This window comes from Sphaerodactylus townsendi, linkage group LG07, assembly GCF_021028975.2.
Source record: "Sphaerodactylus townsendi isolate TG3544 linkage group LG07, MPM_Stown_v2.3, whole genome shotgun sequence".
Classification (NCBI taxonomy): Eukaryota; Metazoa; Chordata; class Lepidosauria; order Squamata; family Sphaerodactylidae; genus Sphaerodactylus; species Sphaerodactylus townsendi.
In genome coordinates, this window is record NC_059431.1 from 79,274,088 (window position 1) to 79,294,708 (window position 20,621).

Sequence of the window (20,621 nt, forward strand, 5' to 3'; positions counted from 1 at the left end):
AGGCTTGCTGAAAGCCCTGTTAACAAATGGCCATGCCCTTTTCAACTTTCTGATACACAATGAAAATGATATATTTTAAATTGTGACTCTTAACTTTGAACTTCAGGTCTCTATGCATTCCCTAATGTTCCTGAAGACTTCTTGGCTGTTTTTGCGTGGTCAAAATATCCCAAGGTGAGCACGGAAAATATCCCTATACAGCTGGGAATTCCGCACGGTTCCTGAAGCTGCACAGGATCTGCCCCCGAGTTGCACCGCTATTTTCCCTTTGCCCCGTGACTTTCAAATACCGCCAAAGTGGTGGTACTTTTAAAATGCCCCTGTGTGACTTCACTGCCATGCAAACACCACGGGAGCAGAACCAGGGCAGAACTAGTTTATTTTTCCTGCCTCGCCACTCTGGCCCACCCCATCAATCAACAGGCGCTGGGAGAAGCAAATGTTTGCGTTGGCTTAGGAAGTGCTTGCAGTTGCTTCAGAGACTCGCTCTCCTCTTCTTTTCATCTCCCCCCTGTCTTAATCCACGGTTTCTCCTTCTGTGTTTTTTTCCCACTGTAATCAAAGCCATATCATCAACATGGAAGGAGTTTTAAGTTCAAACTCATTTAAAACTAAACTAGTAAAAGTGAGTGGGAGAATCAGCCAACCAGAACACAGGAAACGGAGGTTGTCCATGTTTGTGCAGAAACAACTGAGGCATTATGTCCCAGTCCTACCTCGACTCCTTGGAATAACCGGGGAGCCATGTGGAAGGAGAAACTGGGACAAATCAGCTGTGGTATATAAGATCCTGGTTCTACCCCGGGATATTGTGACCATGCAAAAACGGCCCTTGAATTGTTTTTAAAGGGTGCAGATGTTCTGGTTTTATTATAGTATATCTTGTATGTTTTCATATTATTATTACTACTACTACCCTGTCCCCTGAAAATAAGACGTAGTAGAGGTTTTGCTGAAGTGCGAAATATAAGGCATCCCCGAAAGTAAGACGTAGCAAAGTTTTTGTTTGGAAGCGTGCCCGTCGAACAGAACACAGAAAAATAAGACATCCCCTGAAAATAAGACATAGTGCAGCTTTGGGAGCAAAAATTAATGTAAGACACTGTCTTATTTTCGGGGAAACACGGTAGCAGGGCACCCGTGCTTCGCTATGCATACTTCATCATCGGCTCCCTATGAATTTTGGGGTGACATTCAGCATACTTCTTTACAGCCTGTTTGTGAACTTTGGGGTGACATACAGCATATTTCCTCACAGCCTGTCTGTGGACTGATGGGTTTGTTTTCGCATATTTTGCAGCAGCTTCCTGTAGATGTCTTTTTCTAATGCAATGTGTTATTTGGGTGCTGTGTGGTTTCCGGGCTGTATGGCCGTGTTCTAGCAGCATTCTCTCCTGACGTTTCGCCTGCATCTGTGGCTGGCATCTTCAGAGGATGCCAGCCACAGATGCAGGCGAAACGTCAGGAGAGAATGCTGCTAGAACACGGCCATAAAGCCCTGAAACCACACAGCACCCAAGTGATTCCGGCCGTGAAAGCCTTCGACAATACAATGTGTTATTGCTCTTTCACCTGGTTGGCTCCAAAAGACGTCATGTGGAAGCAGCCGTTGTATTTTCGGGATGCAGCTGGACTGTACTATCACTACAGCACATTCCTGGGGACTCATCCCACCACTTCAGAGCACGACACCAAGCACAGGGTGATCAGAGGCAGAGAGCAGTAATCAATCTGATGTCCATATGCAAAACCCAACAAATGTTTAGCAGTCCAAGGTGATATTGTGGTTTGTAATGTCTGTTGATAGTATTTGGCTGTGGCGGTGTTGTTAACGTGAGGGTGGGTGGAGGAGTACTTTTTTACAGCCTGTCTGTTAACTTCGGGGTGACATTCAGCATACTTTTTTGCAGCCTATTTGTGAACTTTGGGATGACATGCAGCATATTTCCTCACAGCCTGTCTGTGGACTGATGGGTTTGTTTTCAAACAGGTTCACATGCGTTGTGGAGGGAGGTGGTAGAGTGCAGTTGGTGAAGGACATGAAGCTGGTGGTGCTGAACTGTCACCCTTAGAATGTTCGTGCAGCATGTCTGTGGACTGAGCGGTTGGTTTGCCCTTACAATGTTCGTGCAGATGGCCAGAGATGAGCAGTGAAAACAGTAAATAAGTAATAAATCAAGTGAATGTGAATATTTTGGGAAATCCTTTCTTAGTGAGCACCTGGAGTACATAAGGAACAGGTGTGCCAAATTTCGTGTGTGTGTCTTCTGTGGTTTTTGAGTTCTGTTGATGAGTCAGTGAGTGAGTCAGTGATATTTCGCGTTTATATATATATATATATATATATATATATATATATATATATATATATATATATATATATATATATATATATATATATATATATAAATTATATAAATTATATATATTTTACAAAAATTAGGTGATACATATTAGTGCATCACCTAATTTTTGTAATCTGATTTTCTTGCACATTTTAATTCTGTAATCAGCCTTGGATCTAGAAAATAATTTGATGATCAATAATTAATAAAAATCCAAGTCACAGAATAATGCATCAAATCAGCTGTTTTAGCAGTGAAGGATAGCAGAGAAGACGCTTACCAGAATGTGACCTGAACTGGAGTAAGGCACTGGTGTACCCAAGCGTTATCAAAACAGACTCTTTCCCCACACGGCAGTATTCAGTATCTCTGTTAACCGAACATTTAAACACGCAGACTCCATCAGCTGCAAGGAAGAAAAAAATCATTTAGAGATTTTTCCAAAGTACATGAAAAACACACAGCAACATATAGAGCCCCAATCTATTTGTTTAATGATAGCAATTGCAATAGGTTGCCATGTTAATAAGTAATGATAATACAACACAGAAGTCCAGTGGAATTTTTAAAGGCTAACAATATATTTCAGCATATGCTTCTGATGGGTAGAATTCTTTTCATCAGATGTGTAAGAGAAAAGTAAGAAAGGAGGAGTAAATGGGATTTCTTCTTTTCTGTGAATCCTCACATCACCCCATCTTGTTCTTACTTCTCAATGATTTATCTCTCTCTGTGAGGAGTCTGTGTCACTATTTTTTCTTCTGGACCTCACCTCTCACAAATGTGATGAAAACAAAGAAGGAAAGGGGCAAGAAGGTTATTACTGCAGGTTTGGAGATAGTTTTTTGGGCAGGACAAGATGCTTTGCAATGCCACTTCCAGTCACATAACCAGAAACAATGTTAACACGTTGTTGCAACACTAGCAAACCCCCACAACTCTGGTTTTTCCACAGAGTTCTGGGGGATGGTTATAGCACTGCAATAATGTAATGTTTCCCCACACATACACAAACACACCCCACCACCACCACGAGGAGATCTGGTCTGAGGGAAAGCAAGAAACAAGAAATAGTCCTTTGAAAGTATTGTCTCACTGCAGTGCCATTAATCAGAAGGTGTTTTTGACATAATTTCTAGTCAGAAGAGGGCATTAAAAGCTCCTAGTGATTTCTGACTGTTGTGATTATAAACCTGGTTCACTTATGCACCCTTTCTTCCCGTCTATCAACCTTGCCCACCTGGTCTTTCCCTCCCCCTTATCTTTTTGCCTTCCATTCACTTACTTTTTTCTTTGACCTATTAGAATTTTTTTTTAAAAAAATCTCATTTAGAATGAACAATCCCTTGTTGGCACACTGAACTGAAGGCTTTTGGTATTGACTGCCATGCAGAATCCTAAATATCATCTTTTGGCACAACCTTTGGCTGAGTTCCTCACTTTAGTCACTTGGAGGAAAAGTTTCTTTTTTTATTCCAGGAAGCAGCATTGACATATAGTACTAAGGGATCACTAATCTATCTTTACAATAGAATGCCAACAGCTGCACTTTGATGCACATACCTCATTTATACTCCGCCAGTGGCGTATCTACCTAGGGACAAGGGGTACCTCTTGTCCCCAGGCACCAGGGGGCGCAAAATCGCCCCCCACATGACTAGGAAGTCCTGCTGCCTCCAAGCACCCTCAACCCCACCCTGGAATCCCCCCTCCCTTCCTCCTCCCTCCCCCTGCCGGCTGGGCTCCCAGTCGGCAGCCTGCAGTCTCTTCTGACCTCCCCTCTGGGCAGGCAATTTGTCTCCAGGCGCCATTTACCCCTGGTACCCCTCTGTACGCCACCTTTCTCACAGAGACTCATAATGGACATATGAGTTAACAACTATGGTGAATACGCATGAATGTATTTTATGATGTGCATACACACTGGAAATATATGCCCACGTGCCAAAAATATATATATCCACATGGGTGGGTACATCCTACATGACAATACACATTTTTGTTTCTTGAATCTCTCCTCATAAAAATTCATTGTATTTCATGTGTAAGAAGTCTGTTATTTTGATTATTATTTAATTATATTGATAATTAACATCTAATGGAAAACGATATTGTGGGTTCTTTTTCTCAACTTTCTAAGTCATTACATGTAGATGCATCATTGCAATAAGGAAAAATAAAATGTGGCAGCTACAAATGAGCAAAACAAATGAGTCCTGTAAAAGTACTTCATAGGGTTGCTTATATATATTTTTAGCAATTTAGGTCACCAGACAAATACACTACTCTACATGACACAACTGTTACAGTTAAATGCATAACTCTCTTATCTGAATATCAACTAAGGAACTAAGAAAATTACCTTGGCATTCTATTATGACATTAAAGTATCACATTGCTGCCATCAAACTCCCTGGCAATTTTAAAGCAGCTTTTTCTTTTTTCTTTTTGCCAAACTGAGGATTCAAAATCAGTTACAGTTCTGTTTTTCTGTTCCCCTACAACACAACACTGCAGATATTATGCCTACAGAGATTTGTGTGTGTGTTTTGGGACCAGAGTAAAGGAGGTCAAGGTTTTTCTTTCACTTTTACTCTTTGACTGAGAGAGGAGCCAGATGGAATCAGGTTGCATCTAGTTAAGTGAAGGGTGAGACTGCCAAGATCTATTACTGCCAGGTAAGATGAAAAGTCATCTGTTGCTTCTTTTCCCAGCACAGTAGAGTATTGTATAACACTTCGGACAACATTGAATTCACCTTAATCTGGGCATGATGAACCTCCAATCTGAATTTTATAGACAGGTTTGGAGCTGTTGTCTCCTGGAGTTGACACTTGCAGCTCCACCTATCGTCACTGATAACCCCCATTTTAATTGAATGTGGTTGAATAAATGGAAGAATGACCCTCTTTTGTGCACAAACACAGCAGCCCTTTTGTAAGCACGTACATGCTATCAAACACTGTGGGAGGGCAAAAAGTGTAACCTCAAGGAGATACAGTGACAGCTGTATCTGCTGAACCCTAGCATGAATGCACAACCTTCCTGAATAATAATAAGAATTTCCTGCTGCTCCAAAAGCAGCCCGGAGAAGGAAAATGCCAGAAGCCTTTGAGCCTGAGGCTCCATCTGGCTCAGGACTGACATTCATTACCATGTGAAGAGAAATGGTTGGCCTTGAGCGCTTTTTTTTTCTTATTTTAGGAAGGCTTAATGTGACAGAATGTGACCCGAGAGAGTCTATAATTTTATCCACATGCCTCTCCCCATTTCCCCTTGTAGAATAAGAACCACCTCTTTTCTTAGGAAATCTTCATCCGGACAGATTGTAATAGAATTTTAATTTAATGAGAACAGAATTATTAATTATGAATTTAAAAAACCTGTTATCTCAGGGAATAAGAAAGAGTTAATACAACACAAGCAAATATTGAACCTGCAAATCTATTGATTTAAATGCCTCAGGTAATTGTAAAGGCCCTTAAAAGGCAGGTTGGGTTGAAGGATTGGTAAAGATATCTACTTCCTCATGTGTTCCTTCTTTACAAAGTTAACAAATAGTATACAGAATAATATGCCACTGGAAGACGTGAGAAGGGCGTTATACTAAAGGGAAAAGAAGTCAGGAAAAACTATTCATAACAACAGTGGCTGGCACACCCAGCAGAAATGGGGTTCAGAGGGCAGGATGGTCAACAGCAGGCATAAGTAGGTGGAGCCAGCCAAATCTGGTTTTGGCCTCCTCTCCTGCAACACTGCAAAAGACAGTAGCATTCAACAGACATTCTAGTTACAATTCTCTCATTGTACAAAATGGGACACACTGATCCCAATGTAATTAGTAACCCAAGGTAACTTTTCCTTTTGCCACTCAACTTACAACAGCAGTAGAAACACCCATTGCAGGAGAGAAATTCTGCCACATGCCCCCTTTCCTAAAACCCGCTGCTCAACTCACTGGTCAGAGAGGACGGTCCATGAAGCAAAGCAGGATATAAATCCTGCAGGTCTTTATTTGATCCAGAACTTGATTTTTTTTAGCTCAGGAACTAATTTTCCACGTTGTAAAGAAATGCAAAGTCCTTGGGCCACATGCAGAAGTCAAAGGGATTCCTTCGCACTGGGTAGTTATCTACATACAACCTGCTCAACTCCCAGGTCAGCCCCCAACCCCACTCCATAGCACCATGATTTTGTGGCATTAGGTCTCACCTTTTTAGCCCCCATTCAAACATACGAGCACAAGATTTGTAAGGTGCTTGTCACAGAGCCAATCAGCCACTGAAACAAACACTTAATATTCACTTTTAAAGTTAGCAAAGACTGACCTATGCAGCTAATGTTGCATCACTGTTGTTTGTAATTTGTGGAAAATGGTACAAAATCAGTTGCTTTTCAACAAGAACTTTGTGAGTGGCTGTGAAAACACAGATGACATAAAAGTGACTGAACACCCCCTGTTGTTTTATATGTCAGGGATAAAATCATGCATCATAGTTATAATATGGCTATCAGAATGGCTATTAATGCAACAAAATTCCAAACTTGAGCAAATTAGGGGGGGCAGGGGAGGGGATACCAAAGATGTTTCTTGTCTGGGGCATCACATGATCTACAGCTGGTCCAATTCTATAATGTATACAGTATATCACTACAAAATACAGAGGATATAAGAGCATTTTTGTGCCTCAGGGATACTTTTGCTTGCACAAGAAGGGGGGGGTCCACAAATTCTGCAGATTTTCTTCTTTAATTGCAGCATCTTGTACTGTTCCAGAGTATCCCCTAAGTGTCAGGAGCAGCTTTTCAACAGATAGGAGGGTCTGAGATGAGAAGAAAGCAGAAAAGCCACATTCCATAGCACAATTTTGCTCTTGATGATCTCCAAGTCATTTTATCCAGTTCACACTTCATAAATTATTTTTCTCAAAGCTTCCATTACAACCTTCCAGAAACTGAATGCAGTGCTGTTGAATGTTTTCTTATTTTTGCAGACTAGTATTGTATATGAATTAAAAGTAAGACTTGAAAGTTCGATCCTCTTTTGTTACTGACAGATTCTGTAGGGTATACACTGGAGATGCCAGAAACGTCTGGCACATAAGTGGGTAAGGGTATGATTAGATTACCGTGATCTCAACATACATTCCTATTTAGTGGCTACATGTCAAATTATTGCTCTCTCACTCACATTTGATAAGGATTTGAAATGGCTCCCTGAAAATAAGGGAGAGACAATGAAAAGAGCTCTTTTTTCAGAAATAACTCAAAATCTTAAAGTAGCTTCTCATTAGGAGAATTATTATGAAGACAAACGATGGAGAAAAATCAGTCAAACTGTAACAACACAGCATGTCTGGCAAAATTTTGCTGAGATGCAATAACACAGAGAAAACAGCAAAATACTGCAAAAATATTTCTGTAATGGTGCAGACAAGAAAAAGAAGGCTGTATTTATATCTTACCTTTCGCTCCTTTCAGGAGTTTCAAAGTGACTTACAAACTCCTTCCCTTCCTCTCTCCACAACAAACATCTTGTGAGGGAGGCAGGGCTGAGAGAGTTCTGAGAGAACTGTGACTAGCCCAAGGTCACCCAGCAGGTTTTCTGTGTAGGAGCGGGGAAACAAAACTAGTTCACTAGATAAGAGCCCACCGCTCATGTGGAGGAGTGGGGAATCAAACCTGGTTCTCCAGATTGGAGTCTACTGCTTTTAACCACTATACCATGGTTTCTTGTTCAGGTTTTCATACTGAATTTTCCGTTTTATTTACTGTACATTTCCCCAGTGACTTGGTTTAGATTAGGAGAAGAAAAAAAAATAAAGGAGCCTTATGCAAGTTCCTAAGCCTTCAGCAAGGTACGAAAAAAGACTGTTTTTCTGGAGTAGCACTGTCCACTTCTTTCTCTATACACATTTTTCTTCTAAACAAGTGTTAACTGACAATACAATACAAACTCTCTCTCTCTCTCTCTCTCTCTCTCTCTCACACACACACACACAAACTTACTAACCCACAGTAATTAGTAGAAATATGTGGAATACATTCAAATATTTGCATTTGTGAAATTTAAAGTTAAATCTAGGGCACGCACAAAGCAGTCAAGTCTTCCGTAGCATTACTAGCGGGCAGCCCAATCCAGATCTGGGGGGGGGGGGGAGGAGGAGCTCCACAGTGGTTAGGAATGGTGCAGCGAAGGGGCCTGGGACAGCATAGAAAGGGGTGAAAGTGAATAACTCTCCTGCTACCTGAATAAATTCCATAGGCCACACAGACGTATGCCAGGCTTTCTGAAGGCATAAGTCTGTGGTGGTGGAGGGTGTGTTCACAGTCTGGAAGGCCAGTAGAAGCTGGCTAAAGTTGGCTCCACCCCCAGGAACACCCCAGCCCACCTGTCTGTGCTGGAATGCACTCAGATGCCAGTGTAGCTCCCAGGCAGCAGCCACTTGGATGTGGCCACTGAGAAGCTGTGTAGCACCTCCACACCAGCATCTTTCCTCTCCCTGTCAGCATAGGTGCCCCTTATGCCAGTGGGGTGGACAAACACACTGGTGCAGCCCTCCGCCACTCCCACAGGCCATTTTGATCCCCTCCCCCATCTGAATTGGCCCTAGCATAGGCAGTCATCCTACATCCATAACTACAGGCCAATTCAGGTGCAGTCAGAATGCACCCAAAGCCATATGCACCTGCTTCATACTTCTGAAAGATACCTTCCATCATCACTGTGATGCCTATGCCCATGAACACAAGAAAAGTGAACTTCAGTCTTCTAATGGAAAAAATGGTTGATAGGTGACAACATAAACATATCTTTTGTCACATAGAAGGTTTTCCAGATCAGCTTACTACATAAAATAAATTGCCTGCCAAAATTTCTGAGTGAGCCTGTGGAAAACTCCACACAGCAGTTTGTTCACTGCCATTCAAGTTAATTTGGCATCATTAAGAAACTTAGTTGCTCTGAAGGATAAGAAAATACAAAATTAAATGACAAAAATGAAATTTCTTCCTTAGAACTCCGGCAACACCTGCCAGAATCTAATGTCAATAGTGTGCTAATCTATTTTCATGTTATATATTAAGGCACTTGAGTCAGATCTGATGTTGGAATAGCCCAGATGTGGAAAAAGCTCATTTGTAGCTGTTAAAAATACATCAGAGAAGTGTACTCCAAAGCTAAAGAATGCTATAGTACAGGTGTAACCTGACATGGGGCAGCAACGAAAAATAGAACCCCATGTTGAATTCATTCGTTCTCCCAGATAATAGGGGGTGGGGGTGGGGAGAGACCTTCACTGTTATCATCTCCCTATTCTCATTCATGATGGGTTGTGGGTAGGGTTGAAAAATACCTGCAGATTTAAGAGTGATGTGCCATGATTTTACCCTCCAAAGCAGCCATTTTCTCCAAGGGAACTGATCTCCACAATCTGGAGAGCGACTGTAATTCTGGGAGATCTCCAGGCTCCACTTGGAGGTTGGCAGTCCTACTCATGGGTGATTCATATAATACAATGACACAAGAAAAGTGACTCCAGGACAGCCATAAAGTCCATCCCTGCCCCACCCCCAAAAGAGAAGGGAAAATATCTGCACTTTCTAATGATTACAACTTTGGATGCTCATGGTTACAAATGTGTGCATAGTTACCGTAGTGCAACTAGAAATACATCTCTCCATACTGGCAAATCTGTCTGCTCTTCATGTGCTGTTTATGAGCAACTCCTGAAGGCTCCTGATTTTCCTCCTTATGGCTCACCTTCTTTCATTTATCTTTAGCACTTCTTCTAGTAGCAGGTGGTAATGCTCAGGAATCTAGTCTACCCAGTTATTTTAGTTAATTTTACTGGACAGAAATGGAACCTGGATATTTCAGAGGGTAGGCTAGAAGGGAAGAGAAGATTGCTCACTCTACATATTACAACGGGAGAAGCTGATATGGAGATTTTAACAATTCCCTTGTTGGGTGTAATATGTAGCTCTACCCATGGAAAAACAACAACAAAAATTCCAAGAAATACCTCAACAATAACCAACTGGAGGAATATCTGTTGTTTAAAAAAATCAATTTTCAAAAGCAGTTCAGCAGCTATACCTAACAATACCTGTTGCAATATTTTGAACAAATATACTTAATCAGACCATTGGGGCTATCAAGGTCAATATTGTCTACTCACACTAGCAGTGTCTCTCCAGGGCCTCAGGAAGAGGTTCTTTACCTCACCTACCGCCTGGTCCTGTTTAACTGGAGATGCCAAGGATTGAACATCAAACTTTCTGCACACAAAGCAGAGGCTCTTCCACTGAGCCACAACTCCTCCCCACCTATTAGCTTAAATACCTGAATTTATTTTCGTATGCTAACATAGTAAAAAACGACAACAATACAATATGACAACACACTCCCTGAACTGGTAACTTTGAACAAACAGTAACAAGCATGTCTGTATACTCTTATCATGCCATTTATATATGTATGTGTACAAACAGTTCATATGACCCCCCCTCTTCTTTTTGTAAGGAGAAAAGTTAGCAGGAAGAATTGTATTGTGTATTGTCAAAGGCTTTCACAGCCAGAATCAACTAGTTGTTGTGGGTTCTTATGGGCTGTTTGGACAGGTATTTGTGGCACATGGGGAGGGCAGAGTTTGGGGAGGGACTGCAGTGAAATATGATCCATCGGGTCCACTCTCCAAAGCAGTCATTTTCTCCAGGGAAACTGATCTTGGTTGTCTGGAGATCAATTGTAGTAATAGGAAATCCCCGAGTGCGACCTGGAGGTTGGTAAACCTACTTATAACAGGTTAATATTCATTTGTTGCTCATCTAATTGAGCAAGTGTTTGTCTGGAAGGAATCTTCCATATAGCTGTACTGTCACGTCGCAGCCAATTCTTGGTAACCCCAGGCTCCACAAATACATGAAAGGCATCTGGAACACCTGAAATATAACACTGTATGGAAGTATCTTCAAAGGTGCCCTGTAACTTCAGAAAGAATCTCAGTGAAGCCAAACAACCTCTGACCAATATCATGCACCAAATGTGTGTGCACCTAAAACATGCTCCACAATCTCATAAGAACATAAGAACATAAGAACATAAGAACAAGCCAGCTGGAACGGACCAGAGTCCAGCTCTCTGCTACTCGCAGTGGCCCACCAGGTGCCATTGGGAGCTCACATGCAGGATGTGAAAGCAATGGCCTTCTGCGGCTGTCGCTCCCGAGCACCTGGGCTGTTAAGGCATTTGCAATCTCAGATCAAAGAGGATCAAGATTGGTAGCCATAAATCGACTTCTCCTCCATAAATCTGTCCAAGCCCCTTTTAAAGCTATCCAGGTTAGTGGCTATCACCACCTCCTGTGGCAGCATATTCCAAACACCAATCACACGTTGTGTGAAGAAGTGTTTCCTTTTATTAGTCCTAATTCTTCCCCCCACCATTTTCAATGTATGCCCCCTGGTTCTAGTATTGTGAGAAAGAGAAAAAAATTATTTCTGTTGACATTTTCTATCCCATGCATAATTTTATAGACTTCAATCACATCCCCCCTCAGCCTTCTGTGTATCTATTATGACGGACCATTACCTATAATCAGTTGCCTTGTAATTCCCCTGTCGTTGTGTCCTAGGACTCTCTATTACCAAAAGAATAGCAATGTGGGCTAGCTAACAGCTGTAGCCAGATTTTTTGCATATCTTTTATTGTTTTACTGCATTCCCTCATTTTCATTTTATTTATAATACCACCAACATATGGTTGAAGAGATTGAAAACAAAATAAAATTTGAATTTACCAAAAGAATAACTTCAGTTTAATCACATTTTTGTTCCATATCTGTGGCATAAACCCTCTTAATTGGATATATAGATGTGCTTTGACAAATCCATGTTTTTATGATGTCCTTATCATACCTCTGTTTACATACCACATTTACATCTTTATCTTACAAAAGTGGAAGGATGGAAGGGATCAAACCAACTTTCTCTGCAACGTAGGCATTGATTCCACTAGATTAATGATCTTGCTTCTTCAGCAGCAAAAAGCTCTGCGAAGTCTTTGTTTCTAAACATTTTTCTTATTTATTCGTAAAAACTCTGCACAAGGAAGAGATAAAAAGCATCACAGGCAGCTTCCAGTGCAGCTCAGAGAAGCTGAGGAGGGCAGTGAATGTAAAATTACCCACAAATGGAAATTAAAGGATTCCTTGGAACAGGGCCAAGGCATGTTTTGCCAAAGATATCTAAAGTGACCAAATGAGAATTTCTGAAGGATATTTAAATTCTAGCCTTACAACCCTTGTGGCTTATACCAGTCACGTGATGTTCCCTCGAGAGGAATCAACATCTTACCCACTGATGAACTGTTAAAACAAAGACATCGTTTGTATGATATTAAGAATCCCAGGACACCTATGAATTCAGGGCAAAAGGGTAGGCTCTGACATCACAATCAATATTTACCTCCACAAAACAAATCATCATTATTAAGGGCCCCTCCATTCAGTATCTGCACGCAAGATAACGGCGGTACTTTTTTCTCCATAAAGCATGAAAACACTAACATTAAACATTCCTCTAAAACATTTTAATACTATTCCTCAGTATCTAACCCTAACCCTATAGTCTGGAGATCTCTACAGTCTGGAGATCAGTTATAATTCCAGAGATTTCCAGACCCTACCTGGAGATTAGCAACCCTAACAGTGCAATCCCTACGGAGATTTATTTCAATGAGCTTAGAGACTGAAGTAACTCTGCATAGAATTGCACAGTAATACTCACACTCTTACCTACTAACTACATTTCCAGATCACTTAACACCTTGCCAAAACACATTCCAGTATTTTGTCACACACTGCAGTGATGTAGCTGTTGCTTTTGTAGGTTAGCACTTCAACAAGATTCCTCCAAAACTCCAAACCTCTTTGCCAAGACAGCTTCCCATATAACAAAAAAGGTTTCGTATGATGCTGAACTCTCTTGCAATCTTATACTTGCAATCACTCTTTTTTTCAGCTCATACAGTGAATCCCAACAAGCACTCTTGTGCTCTAAGTCTAATTAGATTGTTGGCCTCTCAATCAATGTTTGCATTTTCTATACGTTTCAGCATTTTTTCCCCTTCTTGAGTAGCAGGCTTGATGTTTAAATACTTCCTCCACCCAACATGTGCAGACCTGGACCATATTTTCATTCCTGCCAATTATTACTGTCTCTTGCATTCAGGTACTTCACTATCCCCGTTCAACCAAATCTCCAGAGGATGTGCGCCCACTTCATCAGTACTTTTCACCTGGAAGATTGTTTTACACAGGCACCTGTGTGCACCGCAGATGGCACAGTTACAGAGCAGGCTTCCTTCATTCACAGCAGGAAATTAGCAACAGTGATGTAGTTGCTTGTAGCTTGGACTGTTAAAAATTCTCGCTGAGGGTGCGTGCCTAAACTTTTAATGGAGAAGCAGAAATTCTGCTATTCAGTCTCTGGAAGGATACATATGATAGAGACTGCCCTAAGCACACACCTTACCACTTACAGTTCAAGATTGTTCCAGTTGTGACACCATAAACACTTGGAGATTGATGATACATTTTCTTCTTACAGTAAGTATGCATAAACCTGGTTTATGATATACCTGGCAGGCTAGGTATAGTCAGATAGGATCATTTTGTAGCTTTCCTAAAGTAGTTAGCTACATGGAAGTGGGGGGCGAAGAGGAAGGCATGGAAAACTGTGCGAAGAACGGGAAAGGTGGAACTAGGAGGGCTGGCTGTGGGCAGAGGGAAGAGGTCCGAGGCAAAGCTGTGCTCACTGGAAAATCTCCCCGCCCTGGCAGTGAAGCAAAATTAAATCCATGCTAGAAGTGGTCTTGCTTGCTGCCAGGAGACTAGTAAGTGAAAGTGGGGCTTAATGAAATACACCCATATATGAAATCTTGCTGCGACAGACATTTGCCCCCATTGTGCAGCAGATTCCTTTTGCATAATTAGCCATAATTTTATGAAACTGACATTTTTTTAATGCAGCAACATTTTACACTACTCTTCAGAAAAAGAGAATGCAGACTGTCATTTGGTCTACCTGTACAGTGAGCCAATTCAGATCGTCATGTCCTAGCAGCTTTAGGCAGTGTCATTATTGAATCTTCTTACTAATTGCACTGGGCATAGTGAACAGAACTACAATTAATTCCATATAGACTTCCACACACACAAGCCTTTATTGGCATATAAAACAGGACAAAGTTTTAAAATTTTTATTTATTTATTTATTTATTTATTTATTAAACTTTTATACCGCCCCATCCTCTAGGGGCTCCAACAAAACAAGGTTAAGAAATACAGTTAAAATTGCTAAAATTACTAATTTCCAGAATAAAATTTGCAACAGTTTCACAAAAGAGCACATCAGAGCTGTTCAGGAGATTGGGTATCTTATAACACTCATGCCACTGGGGAGAACATTTTCAAGAAAAATGGAGATTCCATGTATTTCATGCGTTATCTCTTATTGTATTAAGGGCATAAGGAAACAAGAAGAGATGGTCCAAGTGTTTCAACCGCATTAGTCCTATCCACATGAACAAACTCCTTTTAAGAAAATGTTCCATATTCTTTAGAAATCTTTCCACTCCAAAACCAGAGCTGGATGGCAGCCACATTACATCTTGCACGGGTAGCCAAGGCTCTCTCTCCTCTGGGTGGGATTTATCAATGCAGCCGAAGATAATAGCTGCCATAATTCCACGCTCGCATGGGATTAATAATGTAGTCGGAGAACAGGTTGTCTTGGCAGCACGAGTCAAATTATGAAAATCAAGATCCAAGAGCCTATTCTTAACTAGTCTGGAGGCTTCCACCTTTGTGAGCATAAGGAGTGATTCCAAGGGGAAACCAATAGCTTCAACCTTTCTAAAGATCAAAGTATACCATTGTGAAATAAAGTGATCTGATAACAGAGAGGGAATATAGCTATTGGATCCCACTAGAAAATGTATATGCAGCCAATATTTTATGGCCCTTATCCATGCCAAGGTTTCTAGAGTTGTTTGGCCCATCTCAATGCACAACGCAGCATAAGGCACACATCTAGGGAGCCCCATTAGTTTCCGAAGGAATTTGGAATGTAATAAATTAAATGATTTATTTATTGCCGAAATCCAAATGGGGGAACCATACAGTAGCAAGGAGCCAATCCTAGCCTCAAAAACCTTCAAAGCCGCAGGAATGTATTGATTGCCTTTACTATAAAAAAAGCGATATATTGCTGTCATGTCGGTATGTGCCGAGGTAGTTACTGCTAGTCACTGTGAGGACCATGACAAATTATACCTATAGTAAATGCCAAGGTATCGGAAATATTTGACCTGCTCAATTTTGTGGCCCTTAATTCGCCAGGACATGGGCTTCCAACTCTTAGCAAAAATGAGAACTTTAGTTTTGGCATAGTTAATTTCCAGTCTGTTCTCTTCGCAATAATTAGCAAAACTGTACGTTAGGCGTTTAAGGTCAATACTGGACAAGGACAATAACACTGCATCATCTGCATACAACATTAAAGGAACATGGGTAAGATGTAATTTAGGACTATGCCCATTCACAGACACCAAAGCATGAGGTAAATCATTGAGGAATAAATTGAATAAAGTAGGAGCCAGTATGCAACCTTGTTTAACCCCACGAGGAGTACTAATTCTGCAGGTTAACTGACCTTCCCCAGAGAATCTAACTTGACAAACAGTGTTGGTATATAACTGTTTGATCAGGAATAGAAGTCTGGGGTCAACATTCAATGACTTCATCTTGTCCCACAGGAGATTTCTTGTCACAGTATCAAAGGCTCCTTTTAGGTCAATAAAAGCAGCAAATAATTTAGAAGCCTTTGTAGTAGCATACTTATTTACCAGATGGGAGAGTACTAAACAATGATCCAAGGTTGACTTATTTCTACAAAATCCTGCTTGCTCAGGTCCAATGATTTTAGTTTGATCCAGCCAAGTTTGCAATCTAGTCAATAATAATTTTGAATAGAGCTTTCCAATTACCGATAGTAGACTAATTGGCCGGTAATTGGAAGGATCAGTAGGGTCTCCCTTTTTGTAGATTGGTACTAATACGGCTAATCGCCAGCTGTTTGGGATAACACCTGTGTTATTAATGATGGTAAACACTGCCGCCAGGAGCGGGGTCCACCACTCCAGATCTGATTTCAAAATCTCCGGGATAATTGAATCTGGACCAGCCGCTTTCCCATTCTTTAGACCGCTTATCAGATCAGCAATTTCCTGTACTGAGACAGGGGGCCAGTCAGGCAATTCAAGAGGGTCTACCACTGGGCACTGGGTTTCCAACTCATCAGCATAAAAAAGGTTCCATATAGACTTGCAAACACAGTGGGATTTCTTAATCAAAGGAGAAAACCCCACAACAGAAGGTCACAAGTATTCCATTGTATTTGAAAGTTCTGCCGCTAGACTGTACTATATATTATGGCTTACTAGTAGATAGTAATTTTGACATTACACTGAAATATTTATTTATTTAAAATATTTATTAACTGCCATCCCTAGAAGAACTCGGGGCTGCTTACAATGCAAGTAAAACAATATAAAACAGCAATTATCAAACCCTACAAAAAGTCACAATTTTAAAAATCCAATTAGGACTACCAATAAATAAAACCCAATGCAGCCAAATGCAGTCTTCAATTGCCTTCTGAAAACAGACAGTGTGGGGGCCAGGAATACCACTCTGGGGAGGCAGTTCCACAATTGTGGGGCTGCCACCAAAAAGACTCCGTCTTGTACACCCACCAAATGAACTTCTTTGATTGGTGGGACAGTCAGGAGAGCCACTCCCTGAAATGTTAATTCCCAGGCAGGAACAAATGGGAGAAAACAGTTCTTCAGATACCCCAGTCCCAAGCCATGTAGAAAAAAACAACCAATTGGGTTCTGGAGCAGATCGGTAGCCAGTATAATTGTTGTAATATCAGGGTCATATGTCCCTGGTAGCTGGTCTTGACCAACAGTCAATCTGCAGTATTTTGCACTAGTTACAGCTACATTCTTCAAAAGTGGAGCATAATACAATAGTCCAGTCTAGATATAACTAAGGCATGGGTCACTGTGGCTAGATATAACCAGGAATAGGCACAGCTGACACAACAGCCAAAGATGGGCAAAAGTACTTTGAGCCACAGCAGCCACCTGATTTTCTAAGGTGCCAGCTGTATCAAGCAGCACTTCCAAGCCGCAAACATGGGTTTTCAAAGAGAGTATATAGACCAGGGGTCTGCAACCTGCGGCTCTCCAGATGTTCATGAACTACAATTCCCATCAGCCCCTGCCAGCATGGCCAATTGGTCGTGCTGACAGGGGCTGATGGGAATTGTAGTTCATGAACATCTGGAGAGCCGCAGGTTGCAGACCCCTGATATAGACCTACTGCTTAACCTGCATAGTCCTACCTCATTAGATCTCAGAAGTTAACAAGGTCAGCCCTGGCTAGCATTTGGATGGCAGACTACCAAGGAAGTCTTGGGCTGCTAAGCAAAAACAAGCAATGGCAAAACCACCTCTGAACATCTCTTGCCTTGAAAACTCTACAGGGTCACCATAAAATGGTTTTATGATTGTTTTTATTGATTGTTATTTATAAGAATTTTATGTATGATTTTAGGCTTTATGCCATTGTAAGGCGCCCTGAACCCTTTGGGGGGTAGGGCAGGGTATAAATATAAAAATAAATAAAATAAATGTCAGCTGTGACTTAATGACCAAAAAACCCAACTCCAATCAACACAGGAGAGATCTCAAGTCCCTGCTCTGTCCTTCTACTAACCCAGAAAACCTCTGTCTTGTCTGGATTAAGTTTCAGCTTGTTCATCCTCATTCAATCTAATACTAACTCCAAACAATGGCAAACAACAGCAGAACACAACAGCATTCTCAGAATTAGGTGGAAAAGAAAGGTACAGCTACCTATCAACCACATATTCATAACGTTTCAGCCCATGCCTCCTGATGACTTTTCCCAGGAACTTTCTATATATGTTAAATTGCATGGGAGTAAAGATGGGACCCTGTAGCACCCCACAAATCAATGGCAGAGCAAGAAACCCCCAACACCACCTCAAAGGCATGGGGAGGAATGGTGCCGGGGCAAAATGGCACCCATGCCCCGCCCCCACCCCACTGCAAAGAGCAGCTGGCTGAAAAAGCAGCCTGGCTGGGCCACTGCCCAGCCCCATGACCCGGCCCCACCAGGCTGCTCCAGGCTGTGGGGCCTGGCTGGTGGGGCGGGGCCAGCCAGGGGCACCCAGCAGCAGCCTCTGCCAGGCCTGGTGGGGCGAGGAGGAAGGGAGAGGGATGTGAGGGCCATTTCTCACCCCTCACATGACTCCAATGGCACACACCCAGGGCGCAGCGCCCCCTGCCCCATGGCAGCTATGTGACTGCACCACCCTCTGCGATCAACCCCCTAGATAAGAACTACTGTAACCTTGGCTGTTTCTGCATGGTCCAGATATCCTGGGTTGAGCAAAAGAAATAACCCGTTCCACGCAAGAATTTCGCATGGTTCCCAGTCCTAAAGCGGGTTTGTCCTGTGATATTTCCATCATCCCAGGGTATTCAAAAATTGCCAAATTGGTGATTCTTTTCAAAAATCCCAGGGTGAGTCTGCTAGAGCCTGCTGCTGTGGAAATACCAATTGAGAGTAGAACGAGTTTTTTTTTCCCGCCCCGCAACCTGATCTCCCCGCTCAGCAACCTGATCTCCCCACCCAGAGGCGTTCCTCCCATTGGGCAAAGTGGGCAGTTGCCCTGGGCGCAGCCCTGTGGGGGGCGCAGGTTTGTTTGTGGGATTTTTTGTATTTTCAGTGTTTTTCCATTTGTAGCCTGCAGAGGGCGCAGCTTTTAGGCTAGCAGCACCAAAATTTCAGGGATGTTTTTGGAGACTCTCCTGATGCTATCACCCAGGTTTGGTGAGGTTTGGTTCAGGGAGTCCAAAGTTATGGACTCCCAAAGGGGGTGCCACATCCCCCATTGTTTCCAATGGGAGCTAATAGGAGATGAGGGGCTACACCTTTGAGGGTCGATAACTCTTGGGACCCCCTGAACTAAACTTCTCACCCAAACCTGGGAGGGTATCATCAGGGAGAATCTTTTACTTATACTCACCTGAAGGTTTTGTGAAGTTTGAAGTCCAGGGGGTCCAAAGTTATGGACTCCCCAAGGGGGTGCTCCATCAGTCCATTGTTTCCAATGGGAGCCTAACAGAAGATGGGGCTACACCTTTGAGGGTCCCATAATCTTTGGACCCCCTAGAACCAAACTTCAGCTGTAAACCTGGGTGTGATATCATTATCATTGGGGAGGAGTCTCCTAAAGATACCCTGAAAGTTTGGTGCTGCTAGCTTAACAATTGTGCACCCCTGCTAAAAGCAGGCACCCCAAATTTCCCCAAGATTTTTCCTTTTTAGAATCCCCTCACCTTTGACAGGAGTTTAAAGGGAAAATCTGAGGTCCTCAGTTTAAACATTGCCAGAGTGATGCTGTTTCAGGGTGAAGGAGGGAGAATCAACCCCAAAATAGCATCACTTCCAATGTTGTTTAACACTAAGAGAACCCCAGATTCTCCTCCCTTTAAGAGTAGATTACAAGAGGAGGAATCTGGGCTCCCCTAGTTTAAACACCTCAGTGTAGAAAATGAATAGTCACTGTTTGGGGGGTTGGATTCCAGCATCACTTGTTTAAACTAGGGAGCCCAGATTCTCCTTTTAAACATTGAAAGTGATGCTGTTTCCCCCAATTGGGGGTCTGGATAACCAACACCATAAAATGTTTTCATAGCAGTAATAAAACATTTTGAAAGCATTTTGAAAATGTTTTCAACAAAATTATTTTCTGCTGTGTGGCATGGCTTATTGTGCTGTGCTCAGATTTGTGAGGTTGTGGCATGTTCCCATAATGTGCAGTGGTGACTTTGAAACAACCTGAGATTGTAAAAAAAAAATCATTGCTTGGTCACAGATGGGGGAGGGTGGCTACCCATGGGGGGCGCCAAACTCCAGTTTGCCTAGATATGCCACTGGGCGTAGCTACAAGGGGAGTGCGCGTTGCATTGGGCATGCGCCTGGGAGGGGGGCATCAAACTCAGGTTTTGCCCAGGGCTCCAGTTTGCCTAGTTACACCACTGTCCCCGCCTGACATTCATTCAAGCTGTCACTCAAAAACAACACCCAATTAGAATGGGGAACACTGGGCATG

General features: G+C 42.2%; 1 protein-coding gene across 2 annotated transcripts in view; it reads right to left on the reverse strand.

Moving 5' to 3' along the window:
• Positions 1-20,621, reverse strand: part of LOC125436461 (histone-arginine methyltransferase CARM1-like) — a 73,809-nt gene that overhangs the window by 48,715 nt on the left and 4,473 nt on the right. For both annotated transcript variants that reach the window (XM_048503472.1, XM_048503471.1), the window contains exon 2: positions 2,626-2,751. In XM_048503472.1, coding sequence (XP_048359429.1) covers positions 2,626-2,751 — 126 coding nt within the window. The remainder of the gene's footprint in view (positions 1-2,625; positions 2,752-20,621) is intronic.